Source organism: Chanodichthys erythropterus, chromosome 21, assembly GCF_024489055.1.
Source record: "Chanodichthys erythropterus isolate Z2021 chromosome 21, ASM2448905v1, whole genome shotgun sequence".
Classification (NCBI taxonomy): Eukaryota; Metazoa; Chordata; class Actinopteri; order Cypriniformes; family Xenocyprididae; genus Chanodichthys; species Chanodichthys erythropterus.
The window spans coordinates 25,688,482-25,709,303 of NC_090241.1; the positions used below are offsets into that span (position 1 = coordinate 25,688,482).

Here is a 20,822-nt window from a genome sequence, read left to right on the forward strand (position 1 = left end):
CATTCGTCATCCAACCTGTGCTTAATACCAAAGACTGAATATATACCAAAAAGATAGGAGTTGATCTTGCATACCCAAAATAGCTACCAAGAGGCATTGTAAATATGGCCAAGTGAATTGACTTTCATTGAAAGGAACTTTATTAATACTCACATCTTTGCTATTTTCCACATCCGACTCACTGCTGAAGTCCTCTGTGTTGAGGTTCTCAAAGTCCGACTCTCCCACAGCGATGGGAACCCGTACCGTTAGGTTGGGGTTGTGTATGAAGGACATGGGCTCCTCATCAATCATGTACTTTCCTACGCTGCTACCAATGCCGCTTGTGGTGCCATTACCATTCTTGGGGTAAATCAGATCACCACATTTGATGTCCACACCAGTGTGGTTACCCATGAGGTTGAGTTTTTTGTCATACATGTCATCAAGAGGTTTGTCTTCGTCTTCCAAAGGTTTCTTCTTCAGGATGTGGGCCACCAGGAGACGTACATGAATTTTGAACCAAGCGATACCCTTCTTAATGCGGATCACTGAAATCTGCAGGTTGTTCATCTCACCGTCATCATCTGTGGCTGCCAGATTATCAGCACTGAAAGAGCTGAGCAGCAAGGCCAAGAACAGGTTCAGCACCTGATCAAGAGAAAGATAGCTTTTTCATGCTGCACTTGATGTAGACCTGAAGTCCACAAGACCATAGGCTGCCCCATATGTCATTTTTTGGTTCAACCATGCTCAAGACATCACCTTATGTGGCCACAATGCATCCTAAATGCACCAATTTTTTGAAGACTTTAAAATCCATGTGCCATTATTTCAACAATGTGCAAATGCCAATAAGGCCCTTCTGAACCACAGAATGACATAGGATACCCTACTTGCTTGCAGGATATTTTTTACATTGAAGAAGGAAATACTGACAAAGAAGCAGGAAGAACTGCAACATGGGAAACTTTAAAACTCACCACCAAGTTTCCAATGACCATCACCATCATGAATACAGTGAGACACATTGTTTGTCCAGCCACCTCCATACAGTCCCACATGGTCTCGATCCACTCTCCACACAGCACCCGGAAGACAATAAGAAATGAGTGGAAAAAGTCGTTCATGTGCCAGCGGGGCAGCTCACAGCTTTCTGCGATCTTACACACACAGTCTTTATAGCTCTTCCCAAACAGCTGCATGCCCACCACAGCAAAGATGAAGACGATGATGGCCAGCACCAGGGTCAGGTTTCCCAAAGCTCCCACAGAGTTACCAATGATCTTTATCAGCATGTTCAGAGTGGGCCATGATTTAGCCAGCTTAAACACCCTCAGCTGTATGAGAGAGAAGTTTGGGTTTTGAATTGATTGGAATCATAAAAATGAGATATTGTACACTACCCAAACATTTGGGGTCGGAAAGAGTAAAAACTGTTTTTGAAAGTAGTCTCTTATGCTCAACCAAGGCTCAATTTATTTGATCATTTTATTAATTGATCATTTTAATGTGTCCTTGCTGAATAAAAGTATTAATTTCTTGAAAAATTGAAAAAAATCTCACTGACCCCAACTTTTGAATGGTAGAGTATATACAACTATGGATGGCATTCCAAAATGTCAGTAGCTGATACCATTACCAGTAAAATATCACTATTGATGATACCAGATCTGATACCACATTTAAAAACTGATATGCTAATGTACACAATTAAATATGTTCATAAATATTAATAAACAGTACTGCAGTACTGGTACTTTTGACATCCCTGCCTATAACAATAGAGACGGGTGAATGCAAAAGGCACTAGTGATGCTTGCAAATCTAATACAAATTGGTACTATCTATCATACAAAAACATGTGCATAGACGCACCAATCTGAAGGATCTGAGCACAGACAATCCCTCTACATCGGCCAGCCCCAGCTCCACCAAACTCAGGCTCACGATGAAGCCATCAAAGATATTCCAGCCCTCCTGGAAGTAGTAGTATGGATCCATGGCTATCAGCTTTGCAAACATTTCAGCTGTGAAGATACCCGTGAACACCTGAGAAAAAAAAAAAAAAGGAGACAAAGATGTCATTAGGATGACCTCAACAACAATATTGATGGAAAATTTGATGTTACATTATAGATAAATAGTACCTTGTCCACAGAAACAAGTAAGTTAGATAATATTGGGGTTTATTTTGTGGTAATTACCAGCTAGCATATACTGGAATGCTCTATTACAAAGACCAGATTTGAACTTTCCTTTAATATTTTTCAATAAATATATGCTAAACTGTCAAACAGGACTGTTTCCTAAAAAGTGTGAACATTTCTACCACTGGATATGTTCACCATACCTTTACAGTTTATCACTGTACTAATCCACAGAGCTGCCTGAAATATTAATGTTTTGCTTCCTGTACAAGTGCCCACACATATCTCTCTCAATTCCTCAGTATTGTAAGCAAGAATACTGTGAGATCACTGAATCGGATATGAGAAGGATGGGTTGGGTTGTGGAAAATACTAGAGAGTGGAGCGATGGCGGAAGTTTGGTTTAATGCAGGCAGCATTTTCAATGTAGGTCCATCATATACTGAGGAGTAGACATGAGTGCTGCACTGCCAGAGACATAACTTAAAATGGAAATGTGGGACAGGGTCCAGTGTTGCTGCTCATTACAGAAATGAGAAGATGGTTAGGACTGAGAAAGAACACCATTGAATTTAGGGCTGTAAATTGATTAAAAAAAGCAATCAAATTAATTAAATGATATGTCAATCAGTTAAACCTATATTATATATATATATATATATATATATATATATATATATATATATATATATATATATATTATATTATATTATATATATATATATATATATATATATATATATATATATATATATATATATATATATATATATATATATGCAATAAAAGTCCCCATATAAAGACAAACTAGAAAATTAAAATATAATTCAAAATAAAAAAATTCAAATACCCAAAATAATGTGCTACTCATGGTGCAAAACCACTAAAAAAAACCTGCATGTGTCCTGTATAAATGCCCCCTTTGGGGTTTTGTGGTTACAACACAAAACACCAAGCAGTAGGGAAAAAGGCCTGCATGTTTTTTTTAAATACAACCTTCTGATAGTGCCATGTTTTTTAGAATGTCATGTCATGCTCAAGGTGTTTCAAAAGATGTAAAACAGACAAAGACATCCGTCTCCATCTTCTTACCAGGTTTCCAACAGAAAGCACCTCCTCAAAGTGTGGTGTCATGGGATAATGCTCCATGGCCATGAAGACTGTGTTCAGCACAATGCATATAGTAATAGCCAGGTCTACAAATGGATCCATCACTATGAGGTTGACAATTTCTTTTAATTTTATCCAGAACGGACAGCACTCCCATATCAAGAATGTGTTGGCAAACTTATACCAGCAGGGCGGACATTTTCTCTGAGACTCCTCCAGCTCTGTGGTGACAAAAAGAATAAGGAGAACAGAGGAAGATAAAAGTATTGACAGACAGACGATAGATAGATAGATAGATAGATAGATAGATAGATAGATAGATAGATAGATAGATAGATAGATAGATAGATAGATAGATAGATAGATAGATACACTATACCTTCCACCAGCGTGTTAGTTACAACAGTCATTGCACTATTGGCTCGCTCTTTCCGGCTAAAGGAAGTATTGAGCTGGTCCACTGACACCATAAGAGAACCTGAGTGTTTTCTTTTCCCCTCCACCTCTGTGGTCTGAGGACAGGAGTGACATGAGGTGAAGAAAGACATAGATCAATCAGAGATGGGATTTTTATTAAGAACCATGTAACCCATATCATCACACATGCACATGCTGACAAAAACACAAGGCCAAACTCATACACAACTGTACTGTTCCATTTAGCCAGTGCTGAATTGTCTGACATATTCCTAAAGTGGATTCACTCTCTAAATCACTTACAGTAAATACTTCTCAAATTCAGTTCAAACAAATGACTGGCTTTAATAGAATACAGTTTGATTCTTGCAAGACAACAGTTTATGGACCTACCATAGCTTCTCATACAGACACCCAACAGTAAGAAGCTACATAATCTACAAAGTCATACATAACCCTCAATTTTAAATAAAGATTTCCATCCTTGACTTTTATACTCTAGAGCAGTGGTTCTCAACCAGGAGGCAGGGGCCCTCTAAGGAAGCCTCAAGGTTTCTTAAATGATTTAAAATAAGACAAAACAAGTAGATAAATATGCTTTTTTTTGTTTTCTTTGAAGAACCAGGGTTCCCACTATACGAACTAGTCCACTAGTCTAAGTGTAAAAGTGTGATTTCTTTTGAATACTGTTGTGGAGAGTGGGGGCCTTGAGGTCAAAAATCAAGAACCACTGTCTTAGAGGAATAATTCACCCAAAAAAGGCAATTCAGTCATTGTTACTTTTGTGTTCCATAACTCTTTTTTGGGTGAACTATTCATTTAACTATATGATATCTAAGATTGTGAATGAAAGATACCTAGTTTTTTTTATTTATTTATTTAAGTTACAAGACCATTCATTCATCACTGCCAGCTGCTCAAAAGGTTGCCTACTTGTCCTCCAGAAAAATATCATCATGCAAGAAGACAGTTTACACAATGTTTAAGGCCCTGTTTTCACTGCCATTAGAAAAATCTCTTGAATATCAATTCACTTTGTTTTATGGGTGTTGGTCAAGACATTAGCCCCTTTCACTCATACAGTGTTTACTGGTAAATTACCGGTAAATTACCATTAAGAGAAAAATACCTGTAAATCAGTTTTGGCAATTTTCCACTATGAGAAGTTGTAAAATTACCAGTAAATTACTGGTATGATACTGTGTGTGAACAAAGAATGAAGAATATCAGTATGAGCATGTACAAGCTCAGAACGCGCCGTGAGAAATTTGCTTTGGGCCAATCACAAATAATAGAAAATCATAATAATAGAAGTGGTCTAAATATGTGGAGCAGTAGACAGACAATCACAGAGCGCCACAAACAAACAGCAGCCACTTTTTACTGTTCCTCCTGAACATAAACAACAAGCTTACACTGCGTTCACGCCATAACTACCATAATTAAGAGATGCAACGTTCTACTCGGAGGGGTTCACATCCTCAGACTCGGATTTATGCGTTTTTATGGCAAAACTATCAAATTAATCTGCAACAGCCAGGTGGTACAAGTCAGTGCTCTCTTCATTCTTTTCATTCATTATTATTGTACTTATGTGGTTTGAAACATGAGGTAATTTAAGACTCTGCTCTGGCCATATTCTGGTAATTTAAGACTCTGCGCATTCACGTGTTTTGGAGGAGGCGTGACTTTGCAGAGTGCTCTGAACGGAGGGTGGGATCTTATGATTTCAAAGTTAGCTTGCTATTGCTAGCTTATCTGAAATGACCCTACCTTTAATTGTTTTTCTATGCAAAAATGCGCTAGATGACCATCTGATCACTGTGCCGTGTTGCTTGCTCGAAAGATCTTGTCTTTTATTCATTCATCAGTGCTGTGGTTCTGCAGTTTTTGCATACTATAGTAATGGCAACACTATAGTAACTATAATGCGTCTTGTGTTTTTAAGAGCAAAACAGCGTTCTGTGTCACTCAGAAGAAACATTTTTTAACTAAAATGAAACTAGGTAGGTGAAGAAAACAGCTTGGTCTTTACAGGTCATTTTATGTCATTATTGACATTACAGAGTTTTCCGATATTTTGGTACTGATGTGTGAATGGTATCTTACTGGGCTCTTTTTTGTTTATTTACCGCAAAAGTAATTTTGGTAATTTTACATTTTAATTTACCAGAATTGCCATGTGCAAGGGGCTAGTGTTTATCAGTTTATCTTTACTGTTCCTTTCAATTTCAAAGCAAATTCATCTAGTTTTACACTGCAATTACTTGGTGAAGGCTGCATGTTCGGTTCAATGTCTGAAACATCATGCTGTACAGCTGGGTGAAAACTGGGCCCGAGATCATGCTTTCCCACACAGGAGGAGAAGGCAAAGAGAGTATAAGGATGTCAATCCACCATGCTAACTAAAATGAGGCAGAATGCAGTTATTGAAAAGGTAAGGATAGGTTTTTCTTGCATCACACTTTTTTTTTTTTTTTTTTTTTGGAAGGGGACAGAGTGAAATTCTGAGAAATCGAGGTTGAAAAACATGTAGAAAAAAATAAAATGACATATTTAAAGTTGTGGCTGACATGAAGGTGTGGGTTAAGTGTGACTAGAAAAATATTGTTGGTACCTTATTTAATGTGGTAATGTAATTAGTATATAAATTAGGTTGAGAGGGGAGGGGTTTCATGATAAGTTATTTTAATGACGGACATTAATATGCACAAAGGGACCCCTCGAAAACTCTCCCAATTGTTTTTTTGATTGGCCATGCCATTCACAGAGGGAGAGCACTGGCAGGGAGTGTTAATCAAGACTTGCATAAAATAAGGAAAAAAGAGACAAGAAAGGGAGGAAAAAGGATTCATTTTGAAAGAATAGACAGACTAGAAACTGTCAAAATGCGGTAAACGAAAAGGGAAAGAGAGAGGAAAAATTTGAACTGGAATCATAATCGGCCACTTTTGTCATGCCTATACTCTGAACCTGCCCCCTGTGGACGTCCTTACACTGTCATCAGAAGCTGCCTTATCTATTTTCACCTCAGGCAGTAGCCGGCCGGGCCCAGGCCCGATCAGAGAGACCACGCCATTGCAGTCCACCGTGCTGTTTCTCTTGCAGCCTGGGTGGGGTGCCAGTGGGTTAATGCGTGAGGAACCCTGGCTGTAGCCGCTGTAGCTGCTGCGCCTATATGGGACAAAGAGAGAGCCACGACGGTCTTCGCTCTCCTCGACCGTGCTGTGCTCATCGTCCGCAAACTCGTTCTCCGAGCCCTTGAAACTGAATATACTGCTGCGGCGGGACATGAAGGGCGAGCCAGGGATACTCAACAGGGACTGTAAAAAAAAAGGAGAACGGCACACATTAGAATGAGGAATCTTCAGTGAGTGCAAGAAAACAGTGCAACATATAAACATGAGAAGAAAAAGACATTTGCCTTTTGCTGATTTCCCATTCTTTTTTCTGAGTGGTCTGCCAACTAGTGACTGTCAGAGACTTGAAGAACAATAAATGCTGACCAAAGTCATTAAATGAATTATTTAACAGCTAACCTCAGGTCACTTCTGGCATTCAGAGAACCACTGTTCTCTATTCTTTCATAACTCAGTAAAGCTTACCAATGCAAGTCAGCATGAAATCAAAACAGACCCTGTTTACAGTCTTATATATACTGTATATATGTATATATTTCTTTTATTTTATGCTTTCCTCTTGAAATACTTAATATCAGTGTTGCTATTGTTAACTAAGGCTGGGCATATACACTATGCGAGTTTAGACGCTCGTGAGCTCTTGCACACATTACAAGTCAGTAATCCTGATAATCGTGTCAAAGCAGTTGGTACACGGCACGACTTACTACATGGTGAGCTGGCAGCAATCACGTGAGCTTTGGCACTAAACGCAGAGATTGGAGTTTTCAATATTGCTGGTTTAGCTTCAGATAGAAAAATAAAGAAAAAGAAAAATAACTAGAGAGTGTATTTGTGTTTGTCAGTGTATGTGCACGCTATAGGGATACTGGTAGCCCATACATGTGAACGTGATTTCACCAAATGCAACATGTTCCTGGATCAACATTGCAATCAGATTTGAAACAATTTAAACTTTTACAATTTATTTTCATTAATTAAAAAAAGAAAGCTGAAATAAAATATAAATATTAGATGAAAAACTGAGAAATACTGCTATGGCAATTAATAAAATAAATTAACTTCAGGTTGAAGTACTCATGAAAATAAATTAAAACTAATATTTTTTTTTTATTAAATATAAAAAAAAATTACAAAAGCACACATATGAAAATAAAAGCTAATTCAAAACATTAATAAACATTATAAATGTATATGAATAATACCAAAATAACACTGTTTGAAATTACTTAATATAAACAAGTAAGTGTTAGTCAACAGCTTCGGTGACTTCATTCTGAAATACTGTAACACCCAACACTTCACAATCCAATTATTTCATTCTTTCCTCATTGAATATTCTGTTTAACTGGGAAATATGTAATATTACAGTAGCTTAGCATGTTCCCATAAGCACACTCTTGCTCATATACCAAAAAGGAGAAGATATCCTACTGCAGAACACTTGTTCTTGGCTAAAAATGTCCCATCTTAAATTCACAGATGATCCAAGATACTAGTTGAGGCCACTAATATTGCAGAGTTCTAACTGTTTGCTGAAATTCACTGATAATGCAGAATGCTAGTTGCTAGCGCAGGCGTTTTCTCTGCGGTACGGCTGAGAGCCTTCTCCCTAATGGAGCGGTTGACCACTGCAGACTATGTACAGCAGAAAGAGGCCCAAATCTCTCAGCAGGGACTATTTTTCTCAGATCACTCACTGAGGAGAAGTGGGCTGATCTGGTAAAGGGTTGAGACCACAGTGCTGCAATGGAAAAGTCCGAAGGAGATCGCATAGTTTTATTTCAATATCCATAACAATCTCTAACAGTGGCTTTCCATTCTAAATCCAGGGGGGAAAACACTACCAGGGGTAAAATGTTGGGTCACGCGTTTATAATTAAAGTCATGTAACCAGGCAGCGATTGCCTAATAAGGTGCTTTTATCCATTATCACAGTGAGGCTGATATGAGCAGAATTTGCAGGGTGGGGCACAGGAGTATAACTTCCTGCCTAAGCACACTATATTACTGCTCTCATCAAATGAAAGATTTATAGTGGGTGGTTAAATAATTCACAGGGCCAGTGAAAGTATGGCGCTCCCGTGCCATTCCTCGCATCTCTCAACAACAACATACAGATCCCAGCGTTTATCTGAAACAGGTGTTCTTACTGCCCTCGGAATGGCTAAATGTTCTTAGTTAAACCAGCGAGAGGTGACAAAATTAACGTATGAAAGAGAGATCAAATAAAAGATCTTAAGAGCACTAGGTTTGACATGGTTTGGAGTTATTTAACAGAGCTTTTAGACATAAAGAAAAGTGTACAATCATAAATCCATAAGCTGCTGCCCAAAGCAAGACAATGAATGAGATGGAAAGAATTACAGCGATAGATAGATGGGCACTGAGCAAGAGCACTTCCTCTTCTTCTGATCTTTGAGTGTAAGGCTGAAGCACTTTGTCTAATCACCCTGGTGATATGGACGATGACTCAGCTGAAAGTGGTAGCGACTGCACAGAGCAGAGAACAGTAGTATCAAGGGCTGGGCTGGGCTCAACTGGGTTGTGATAGCCAATACCAGATGTTATAGCAGCTTGCTATTGCAACGTAACAGATTGTACAATCAGAGAGCACAGTTGTAGAGATTAGCTTTAATCACTAACGCTACTGATAAAATACTGAACTCGTGATTTGCTACATGCTATTGCTAGCTGATGGCAAGTGGTATTTATGATTAAGATGGAGGAGATCTTATTTTAGAAGGCATTTTATTGAATAAAACATGCAAAAGCCCTAGTGTGCAAGATGAGTCATTTTTGATGAATATTTTTGGTCCATTTTCCCAGAAGATGCATAACATGTCTATGTAATTAGATTATTAAGTAAGTAAGTAAGTAAAATAAATAAATAAATTTTGTGCATTGTAAATTGTTGTGCATTTAAAAAATTATAAATTTATATTTTTAAATAGTCAAAATGTTTTACTGATTTGTTTGTTTGATTTCGTTTTTAAATGGTCCTGTGGTGAGAATTTTTTTTTAAATGAATATTTCATATTTCAAGTTAATATAAGGTCATAAAAGATGCATGCATAATAATAATAATAATAAAGAAAAAAATGTTTAAAATCATTTTAGATGGAGTGCAGCTTGTTCCACCATTGGACATGTCAACTACCTTTGTATCTAATAAAAGTTAACTTTTAGGTGTACACTACTGCAAAAGCCTCTTAACTATCAGACATAAAATCCACAGAAAAATGAATGAGGTCTTTACTGTACCTATCATTGCCTTGCCAGACATATCATATAACACGTCACGTGAGACATGAAATCATGCGGAATGTGTGTATGTAGGCTTTAGAAATAATTATCTGCGGAAAATTGATTTTTTGGGGATTTTTTGGCAGAAAGAGAAAAAAGGCAGAAAATATGAGCTGACTATATATGCAGCCCCGCCCCTCAGTGTTCAGCACTGAGGTTTCACTTTTGCACAGAATTTTTTGTAACTTTGCAAGCAGGACAGCTTCCGAAGAACTTTAGACACTGTCCAAGCAGGTAAGTCTGTACCGGCACCCATTTTGCTCTGCTCAATGTTCCGCTCACGGCCCAAGCAAACGCTCCACTCATGTACCGCTCACACTCAAGGGAAAAGCAAAGACTGCTCAAATAACGTGTCAACTTGAAATTTCTCTGTAGTATACTTGTTTCTGTTTGCAATAGCCCTATATTGTGCTGTAACATGGTGTGGTACAGCCGTGCTGGGCAACGATGGTAAAATGACGCTACCCTCTTCTTCACTGATCTGCTCCCCCGTGCTCTGCTCACATGCTCTGATAATAATAGCTTTGTAGGACTACACATTATTTGGATAATTGGTCAAAAAAATGAATCTGTTAAATCTGATTCTATTGCATAGAATATTATTTTAATATATTTTTGGTGCGTTACTTTAAATAAAACTGTGGTTATTTTATTTTATTGGCTTGTATTTTTTAAATTCAGATTCAATAAAATTATTTAATGTAATTAAAAAGTCTAATATTAATAATTAATTTAAAATAAGAAATTAATAATTATTTTAAAAAGTCATTTTCGGTTTCTGTTTTTGGCCAAGTGCATCTAGAATTTTCGGTTTCTGTTTCGGCCCCGAATTTTCTTTTCAGTGCATCCCTGATGGGCTTCTGTGGAAATAACCCCACTCTCACCTGGTTCATGATTGAGGCCTTCCGCCCAAGCCTGTTGTCTCTAAAACGGAAGCGGCTCCTCTTGCTGCCATCATCGGATTCTGACTTGACCACCTTCTCGCTGTCACCCTTCTCCTCCTGTTCTTTCCTCCACTTTTTCTTTCTGTTCCTTCGCTCCTTGGCGCTCTTAGAGCTCAGCTTGGACACCTCAGAGGAACTGCGGGACAGATGCCCTCCCCCATCGTCCTCTACTGCATCTTCAGATACTGTACCTGCCGAGGTTGCCATAGCATTGGCCTAGTGATGAGGGACAAATGGACAAGAGTGAGAATGAAAATTGAGAAATGGAAGGGGAAAAAAAGCACATCACGAAATTGACTAATTCAGCTTGTTATATGTATGTATTTGTGTACTACCTGTGCCTCCTCCTGTTGTTTCTTCAGCTGTTCCAGCATGGCTTTGAACTCAGCCTCCTTCTGTTCTGCCTCCTCCATTGTGGCTTGGTTTTGTTCTTCATAAGCCATGGCCACCACAGCCAGGATCAGATTCACCAGGTAGAACGATCCAACAAAGATCACAAGTACGAAAAAGATCATGTACGTCTTCCCCGCGGCTCTCAGAGTCTAAGAGAAAGAAAGGCATTGCTCCCATAACTGTGTTTGAGTATGGTAGCATAATACCATACTTCTTTTACTGTGTGCGATATCAGAGGTGTATAGGGGGTATGCACATGAGGTCACAGTCGGCCAGAGGGACTGCAATTATGCCCACTGGATGGCAAAAACACATCTAAAACGGAAAAGAAATTTGTGATTGAAACAGATTTGACAAGAAATGTGAGGTATATTTTCACAGACTGCCTAAAGTTACAGAAAAGAAAAACACATGGATCGCAGCATTTCACAGAAACAACTGGACCAGGCAGCGAAACGTGGATTTGCAGTTATCATTTTGTGTCAATATGTTGAATTTTGGGGTAAAATCATTCCCCTCTATATTGTATTGTTATATATTGTATTGACAACTCATCTTATATCCTGCATAATTGGGTGTTTTTAAATAAACGCTGACAAAAACTTTAGGGCTGAACGATGTGAAGATTTGTATAACATTGATGGAACACTATTGAGTCCAACCTTTAGTTTAAACATAATTGTTTGTTTTACTTGCGTTTTCACAGTTTCCCTTATTAAAGGGATAGTTCACCCAAAATTGAAAATTTACTCACCCTCAAAATGTTCCAAACCTGTATGAATTTCTTCCTTCTGCTGAACACAAAAAACACCAAACAGGGTCAGGGCCCCACTGACTTCATAGTAATTTTTTTTCCATACTATGGAAGTCAATGTGGCCCATCAACTGTTTGGTTACTGACATTCTTCAAAATATCTTCTTTTGTGTTCAGCAGAGGAAAGAAATTTATACAGGTTTGGAACAACTTGAGGATGAGTAAATGATGACAGAATTTTCATTTTTTGGGTGTACTCTCCCTTTAAATCCAGTCATGCAGCAGGTTCTTTTGCCACGCAGTCTGGCTGAGGGAACGTGTTCTGGCAGGAAAGTGACGTCAATGCATACCCTCTATACAGATGGTGGTCTGATCCACCCCTAAAATTTAATGGGCCACCCCAAACTTCTAAACTATGATTGGTCATCTACCTCAGAGGGCAGACCTTCAATAAAACCTGACATAACCATCTTGGTTTAAATAGAAGTGGGACAGTTATTCGAGTCAATTCTATTAACTTGACTTGAGCAGCTAAAATAAAATTAAATTTGTTATTTGTTATAAATTTGTTAGCATCTAACTAGCTCGCTAATAATTTCAATATTAATCATGCAACACAGTAAACAAAAATTATCAAGTTCATCATAATAGACTGGTGTGATATGGAACAGAAGTAGTAAATTGAAAAGAAAAAAAAACAGCAAGAGTGAGAAGAATGAATGCGCACCAGTTGGTACAAATTCTCCCAGAAGTCTTGTGTCATGAGTCGGAAGAGAGCAAGAAAAGCCCAACCAAAGGAGTCAAAGCTAGTGTAGCCATAGTTTGGGTTGCGTCCAGCCTTCATGCAAGTATAGCCCTCCGGACACCGCCTACACAAACACACAAACACAAACACACAAACACACATACTATACTACAAATATTTCTGTGTTTTTTTCTTTATATCATACCTTACAGTGCATCAAGCGTGCTATTATTAATTCAAATAACATTAGACCATTTTTGCTAATTTAGTAGTGTGTATGTAGTGTGTTTGCTCTTCACCCTGAATCTGAGCTGTTTCCACATAGCAGCGCATCCAGCATGCCTGGCAGGAAGTAGAAGTTTGCTGAAACAAGAAGAGATACTTGTAAAACATGAAAAACCATGCTTAAAAATCACCAGAAATTCTTCCACTAATTTTACTGAGTTTTTTTAACACAATTTATAGTTTGCTTGTTTTTTTGTCTCTTATGAAAAGAATGTAAAAACTTGTTGTAGAAACTGTACTATAGAGACAATCAAACTTACTGCAAAAATATAAAAAAGGCTGAGAGCAGCACTGATATCAACAACTATCATAAGTAGTCAGAGCTTTGCCTACTTACTATCATTCATGATGTATTCATTGAAGTCAAAGCCCTTGCTCCCATTGGACAGGTAGGTTTCAGTACTGTTGACTGGCCAGATGACACACTTTTGCCGAAGATTACCCATAAACAGCTGTAGACCGATGAGGGCAAATACACTCAGACAGAACACAGTCAGAATCATCACATCTGACAGCTTCTTCACTGACTGGATCAGAGCACCCACAATGGTTTTCAGCCCTGTGAGAAGATGAGGAAACAAACGCAACAAGGAATATACAGTCTGCTACAAATGCTTTTATGTGATAATGCTCATACCTGCACAAAAACACACACACACTATGTTAACCTTTAAAAAAATCTTATGAGAACACACACACAGAATATTTACATGTATAATACACATTTTACACTTATATACTGTTACTGAAACAAACAAAAACATACATAAATACAAAAAAAATCTTGATTGACACACTTACATGTCATACTCTGTGATATAAATTTCTCCTATTAAGTCCCACAATATAAATTCACATTTTATGCTGTTTTCACTAATAAAATATTTAATAAAATCATTCACTTATCCAACATACACTTCCGTTCAAAAGTTTGGGGTCCGAAAGATTTTTTTGAAAGAAGTCTCTTATGTCACCAAGGCTGCATCTATTTATTGAAAAATACAGTAAAACACTAAAATGGTGAAATAACTGTTTTCTATTTTAATGTATTCTAAAAAGTTTTTATTCCTGTGATGCAAAGCTGAATTTTCAGCATCATTACTCCAGTCTTCAGTGTCACATGATTCTTCAGAAATCATTCTAATATGCTGATTTGGTGCTCAAGAAACATTTCTTATTATAATCATCAATGTTAAAACAGTTGTGCTGATTAATTTTATTTTTTCAGGATTCTTTGATGAATAGAAAATTCAAAAGAACAGCATTTATTTAAAAAACAAAATGTTTGCATAAAAGTCTTCATAGTCACTTTTGATAATTTAATGCATCCTTGCTGAATAAACTCTTTCCTTTCTCATTTCATTTCTTTCAATAAATAAATAAATAAATCTTACTGTCCCCACATTTTTGAATGGCAGTGGTGTATGTTAACATATATGAATCTTACTTCAGCTTCACATAATCAGATGGTTTCCTTAACTTTCTTTCACACATACACACACACACACACACACATATATATCGTGAGAAATAATTGTGTGTTTTATTCATATAAAACCATGATTTACACTGAACAGGCAGTTTAAAGAGTCTCCCGTCTCCTCACGGTAGATGCACACAAACTGTGTCTATCTCCATGAATAGAAGTATGTACATTTTGCTATCAGTTAACCATTTGAATTTATGTATAAGACACTGATTTGGTGTACTTTAATACAAGAAATTATACCAGTTCATTATGTCAGCTGAAAAAAAATAAAATGTCATTCCTCATTTTGGTCTGGCAAGTGAAGAGAAGAGAAGTTGAGATAAGTATTAGTACTTATCCTTAATAAGTCACATTACTCACATGACACATAATGTATCATTCATGTTTCAAAAACCGTGTGAGAAGATTTGTGAAGATCTTGAGCACAAAAACAAAAGTTCTAGGAGGTTACCAGTGCATCGCTAGGAGGTTCTGGGTAGTTGTTGCCAGTCTTTACGATACTCAGGTTCATGCTGTAGATATGGCTCAGCCATTCCTTCAGGGTGGGTCTATGGGATATTTTACTCAATCTCACTGAAAAAAGGCTTGCAAAAATTTGGTGCGCACATTGATATGCTCTTTAATGCTTCTTATGTATAGAAGGCCTTTCATTAAAAAAAAAGTGGTAGCCAATATAATGAACAGGATTGCTGTAGATGCTAATGCTAAAAAAGATTTCCAAAAAGTTCACATTTACAGTTTTCCCATAAGCACTTTACTAAGAACAGGCTGTGTAGGGACCTTGAAGAGACACAAGGAATACTCTTTAAACACACATACAATATTCAACACATATCAGCAAAATGGACACTGCTTGAAGAGAGCGGCGCCATACAAACAGTATGCAGAGAGCAAACACAGAGAGAAGAAGAGGAGAGGACAGGCAAGGGGAGGAAGGGCATGCAGGTCATTTAAACGCCAAGGCTGAAGGCAGCAACATCATCATCTTTGCTTTATCATCATGGTGTCAATGTCTGTTTAACCAATCATTCTTTCCAGAGAATGTATAACCCCGTCTTCATTTCTCAGCTAATCTCTTAGCTGAGAGAAACCAGGTTAATAAAGAAGTCATTCTCTAATCTAAATACTCACATGTGGGGTCTACAACAATGTGAGTGTGTTTACCGTAGCTGAGTGTGATTGTGTGTGTCTTTCACAAAATCTGCAAATGAAAACTAGTAGGTTAATCCTGATCTTTCGCCTTCCTGCAACAATACGTGCATACAAACAGTCCTTCTTACATCTTCTGATGTCTCTGTTTTACTTTCCACTCCGAGTTCTTCAAAATAAGAATAGGGAGGGAGTTACAAAACAGTAATTTTACCAAAAAAAAAAAATTAGGTAAAAAATATAGAAATCTACATGTGTGTAAAGGATGCAGAAATTTGAGGAAAGCCACTCGTTTAAAAAAATACAAAAACAGAATAAAAGAAAGACAAACTACAAAAGCAGGTGTCTTCGAAAGCATCATGCAGCAGAAATGTGTCAAACTAGGCTTGGCAGTCTCAGTGAGTGCACTACCCATAAACCTTTGCTTCATGACACATCACATCAGCTTTTTTGAACAAACTCTGATGAGATGTTCATCAAAAGACAGACTAGGATGAAATGCACATATAAATGTTGCTATGCCTTTAAGATGTCATTATGTTGAGTTTTACATTGTCTGCTAAGGGTCCTTTAACTAAAACTCAACACAACAAAGAAAAGACATCTGGCCTATGCTGTGTTAAACTCCGAGGCTGTACATTTTGAATATACAACAAAGGGCAGCAATCTTAAGTTTTTTTTTTTTTCTTTTACATAGTTAATTACCATTTTTAACATGGGTTGGGTAAGTAATAAGAACTGCATTCTGTGTCTACATGTACAATACTAGAGGCACTCTTAAAAATAAAGGTTCCAAAAGGGAGTTTTCACAGTTATACCATAGAAGAACCATTTTGGGTTCCCCAAAGAACCTTTTAGTGTGCATTTTCTTCTTAGTGTGAATAACATTTTAATTACCTAAATAACCTTTTACCACTATGAAAAATAGAAATGTGCAATAGAAACATTAAAGGTTCTTCATGGAACCATAGATCCCAATAAAGAACCTTTATTTTTAAGAGTATAAACTGCAAAACAGGAAATGTGATCTCCCAACTGGAAAATCCAGTTAAATCTTAAAGTGGTTTGAAACATGGTACCTGGCTTCCAAACTGGCCATTAACTGGTCCAAGTTTCTTAAACTGATCTGGTCGGACATCTTGGACCAGAAGGGCCCTTGAAGAAAGGTATACGAAGCCAGTTAGGTCCCCACCATCTGTTAGTGCACCTAAACCAGTTACCATATTACAAACCACAGCTAGGTCCTTAAAATGGATTTTCCAGCAGGGCAAGATGCATATTTCAGGTTTTCCCACTACTTTTCATCATAACAGCTGACATTTTGTCAACATGTCACTGTTGACATAAATGCAGTTTTTGATAAATAAAGACCTTTTATTCCCAGATTACTGGATGGTCGTGATTTTCCCGCCAACACTGATTTGACTGCAGACTGCAAAGCCTATCAAAAATGTATCGCTACCATTTTTGATCGTTTGGGTATTAAAACATAAATTGAACATAAATGAAAGAATTCTTCCTGCAGCATCCTCTAGAAAAAGTACAGCAAGTCAAGAAAAAAAAACTAAGAAAAATAATAACAGTAATAGTAATACTGGTAATAATAATAGTTTGCATCGGCGTGGGAAGCAGCTCAGCCTTCGTGTTTAAACGCGTTCTCACCTGGTATGACAGAAATAGTTTTGAGAGCTCGTAGAACCCTGAAGGTTCTCAGGGCTGACACATTCCCGAGGTCCACAAACTCTGTTACATATCTGCAACAAGGGAGGATCACACACAGAACAAACACCATGACACAACACACACACAACACCACAACACGTACGGCACACCACTACCACCAGCACCACCACTGAACTGGGAGGAAGACATCACGCAAAGCCTGTCTAACGGGAGAAGAGAGAGAAACGAGCGGAGGAGGAAGGAAGAGACAGGAGTGTGAAAAGAGAGACAGCGAGCGGCGCCCTCTGTTGGCCCTGATTGATGCTGGACTTACCTGGGATCACAGCAACAGTTTTCAAAGCCCTCAGCACCCTGAATGTGCGCAGAGCTGACACATTGCCTAGGTTTACAAACTCTGTAATATACCTGCAGAATGGATCGCAACAAAGTTACCAAAGAGAGAGAAGAGATTGAGAGGATGGAGAGGAGCAGAGGTGATACAGAATGAAAAAGCAGTGAGGGAATATGATGATTCACAAGATAAATTAAGTATAGTAAAAAAAAATATATATCACATAAAATCAATGTTTCAGGTTCCATGTTTCATCTCAGAATTAGTTTCAGACTAGGCACTAACCCTAAACATTCACATTTTCATTGAACTTGCAATTGCAGGTCGGAAACTCTGAAAGATCTCTCACTTCACTTGACTTTCATGCAAAAATAAAATGAAAAATTAAGATTTATTAACATTTTTGAAAGAAGCCTATTATGCAAACCATGGCTGCATTTATTTTAGGAAAAATTTTGTAAAATTACTCCAGTATTTAAAGTCACATGATCCTTCAGAAATCATTCAAATATGCTGATTTCGTGCTCAAAAATAAAAAAATAAAAATATTATCAATGTTGGGGTAAGAAATGTGACAGTAAAAAGTTTTTCTATTGTTCACTGAACTCAAAAAAAAAAAAAAAAATCACGGTTTTCACAAAAATGTTAAGCAGCAAAAACTGTTTTTAACATTGATAATAAGAACAATTAATAATAATTTTGCACCGATAATAAGAGATAATAACTGAGCACCAAATCAGCATATCAGAATGATTTCTGATGGATCATGTGACAATCAAGACTGGAGTAATGGCTGCTAAAAATTCAGCTTTGCCTTCACAGGAATAAATTTAATATTTTAAAATATATTTTACAGAAAATGGTTATTTTAAGTTGCAATAATATTTCAAAATATTACTGTTTTTACTGTATTTTGACAACAACAACCACAACAACAAAAAAACACAACCTTGTTCGGCACAAGAGACTTCTTTTAAAACAGAAAAAAAACTTAATTATTACATATAGAGATGGATTAGTGAAACGATTAAATTATTTGCAATGCCACATATGGTTCCATGACATTATGAGCATTGCCTTAGAAACCAATTATTTCTAAAGTCAAGGACTTGAACGGCTCCAATTACAATCTTAGAGTTGCTATCTCGTAATTACAGTAATTTAGACACGATGTGATCCCAGCCTAACGATTTAAATCTTGTGGCATTTATTCCAGTGTAATGCCTTGCTCCATAGACTTGTAATAGCATTACTGTATACACAGTTTTTCTTTGTTTTTTTTTTACATATTTAACTTGAAATTATTTTCTGTGGTAACTGACAGCATGTCACAGATACTGTCCATAGAGCTTAACTTCTATTGAACCCAGAACATTTCTTTACTGTCAAAGTAAAAGCAATCAAATATGAACAATATTATAGGCAAACAGATTCTCACAACATGTCATATGGAATTAATGACCTGGAAAACACAAACATATTCTCATTCTCTATTCCAAGGGGAAAGAGCTTGTTCACATGTAGTTATTTTACCATATTCTCAATTTAAGAATTTAACTTTTTTGGGGGCAAGGGTTGTCTTTATAAGATGAAAATGACTGCCCTCCAGAGAAATGGATGAATGCAGATATGGAGAGAAAAGGAGTGATGGACAGACGAATTAAAGTTCAGAAAGAGAGAGAGTTATGATACAGTATATATGTACACACATACACAGAGGTATGAGCACAGACATTGTCATATTTGAGCACTGAACTCCCAAACACCACCTATGAGAGGCAGGACACAAGAGCCTCTGTCTCTCTCACATACGACCACACACACACACACACACACTCTTTTGTGCAAGCATGACATCAAGGCTCAAAAGTCATCCTATGACCTAAATGAAGGTCATGGTATTGATTAATCATTCAATTTCAAACTGTTCTCAGACCTCTACTGTGCAAAACTACCATTGTCACTGTCTCTGTCAGAACATTCACGCTTCTTAAGTCTGGTTTATACTTGAGAGCGAAGGGGAGACCCCATTTCATGTGGCTGTGTGCACGGTATTTTTTGTAACTTCCGAAGTCGCACAAGTTTGAGGCAATTCTGGCCGAGCAGGTATGTCTGTACTGCCATCTTACAGGATAACCCAGTTTTCGCTTGTCTAAATGAATTGCTTACATTTCCAAAACGAGATTACAATAGCAGAAATAAGCCTTTTTGATGAAAATAAAGGTCCGTGTTTATTAAAAATGTTCATGAAATTAAATGAAAATGTTTAATGAAATTAGAAAATATATAAGAGATTAATGTTTAATTTTGTTTTTACATATACATATTTTCTCAAATCCATATATATTGTTATAATGTCACAAGTAACAATCTCAAGTTTTACTGGGTTTTACATGATTCTTTGGTTCTTTTGCAGCATTGGTTTGGTGAAGTGTAATAAAAACAAACATAGGCTGCGTTCCAGTTTGTTTTTTAAATGCCCTTCCCTCGCTAACTTCCCTCAGTCTCGTTGACTCGGATGTACGTCATTGCTTACGTTGCATGAGTGCCCACTTCTGGCGGAACCTTTGAAATGGGCTGAACTGGAACGTCCTAAGCCCTTGATCACTTGAAATCCGCAATGGAGCTGATTTATTATTTATTTTTTCCCCTTACAAAATTGTTTAATACAGCATTCTATATGTTTATATGTGTGTTTTAAATGTTTAAAATATAATTCATATATCATAGAGTTGTTTGTGGTGGGGTAAATTAAACGCGATATGTGGTGACATCATAATCGTGTTGCATTGTGTGTTATGGTCAAAATCGAGGGAGCAAGGGTCTATCCATATAAACTTCCCTTGTCCACTTCAGGAAGTGGAACGCACTTCAAAATGGCAGCAGGGATTCCCCTGAGGGGAAGTGCTTAGAAAAGTTCGCGAGTGCATGTCTAAAAGTGGAGTGG

General features: G+C 37.2%; 1 protein-coding gene across 1 annotated transcript in view; it reads right to left on the reverse strand.

Annotated features, from left to right (window-relative positions):
• Positions 1–20,822, reverse strand: part of scn8ab (sodium channel, voltage gated, type VIII, alpha subunit b) — a 53,758-nt gene that overhangs the window by 18,839 nt on the left and 14,097 nt on the right. The window contains exons 7-18 of the mRNA XM_067373630.1: positions 17,524–17,615; positions 13,561–13,782; positions 13,238–13,301; positions 12,921–13,062; positions 11,382–11,588; positions 10,987–11,262; positions 6,653–6,979; positions 3,619–3,751; positions 3,222–3,460; positions 1,858–2,031; positions 963–1,319; positions 154–630 (exon numbers count right to left, since the gene is read on the reverse strand). Coding sequence (XP_067229731.1) covers positions 154–630; positions 963–1,319; positions 1,858–2,031; positions 3,222–3,460; positions 3,619–3,751; positions 6,653–6,979; positions 10,987–11,262; positions 11,382–11,588; positions 12,921–13,062; positions 13,238–13,301; positions 13,561–13,782; positions 17,524–17,615 — 2,710 coding nt within the window. The remainder of the gene's footprint in view (positions 1–153; positions 631–962; positions 1,320–1,857; positions 2,032–3,221; positions 3,461–3,618; positions 3,752–6,652; positions 6,980–10,986; positions 11,263–11,381; positions 11,589–12,920; positions 13,063–13,237; positions 13,302–13,560; positions 13,783–17,523; positions 17,616–20,822) is intronic.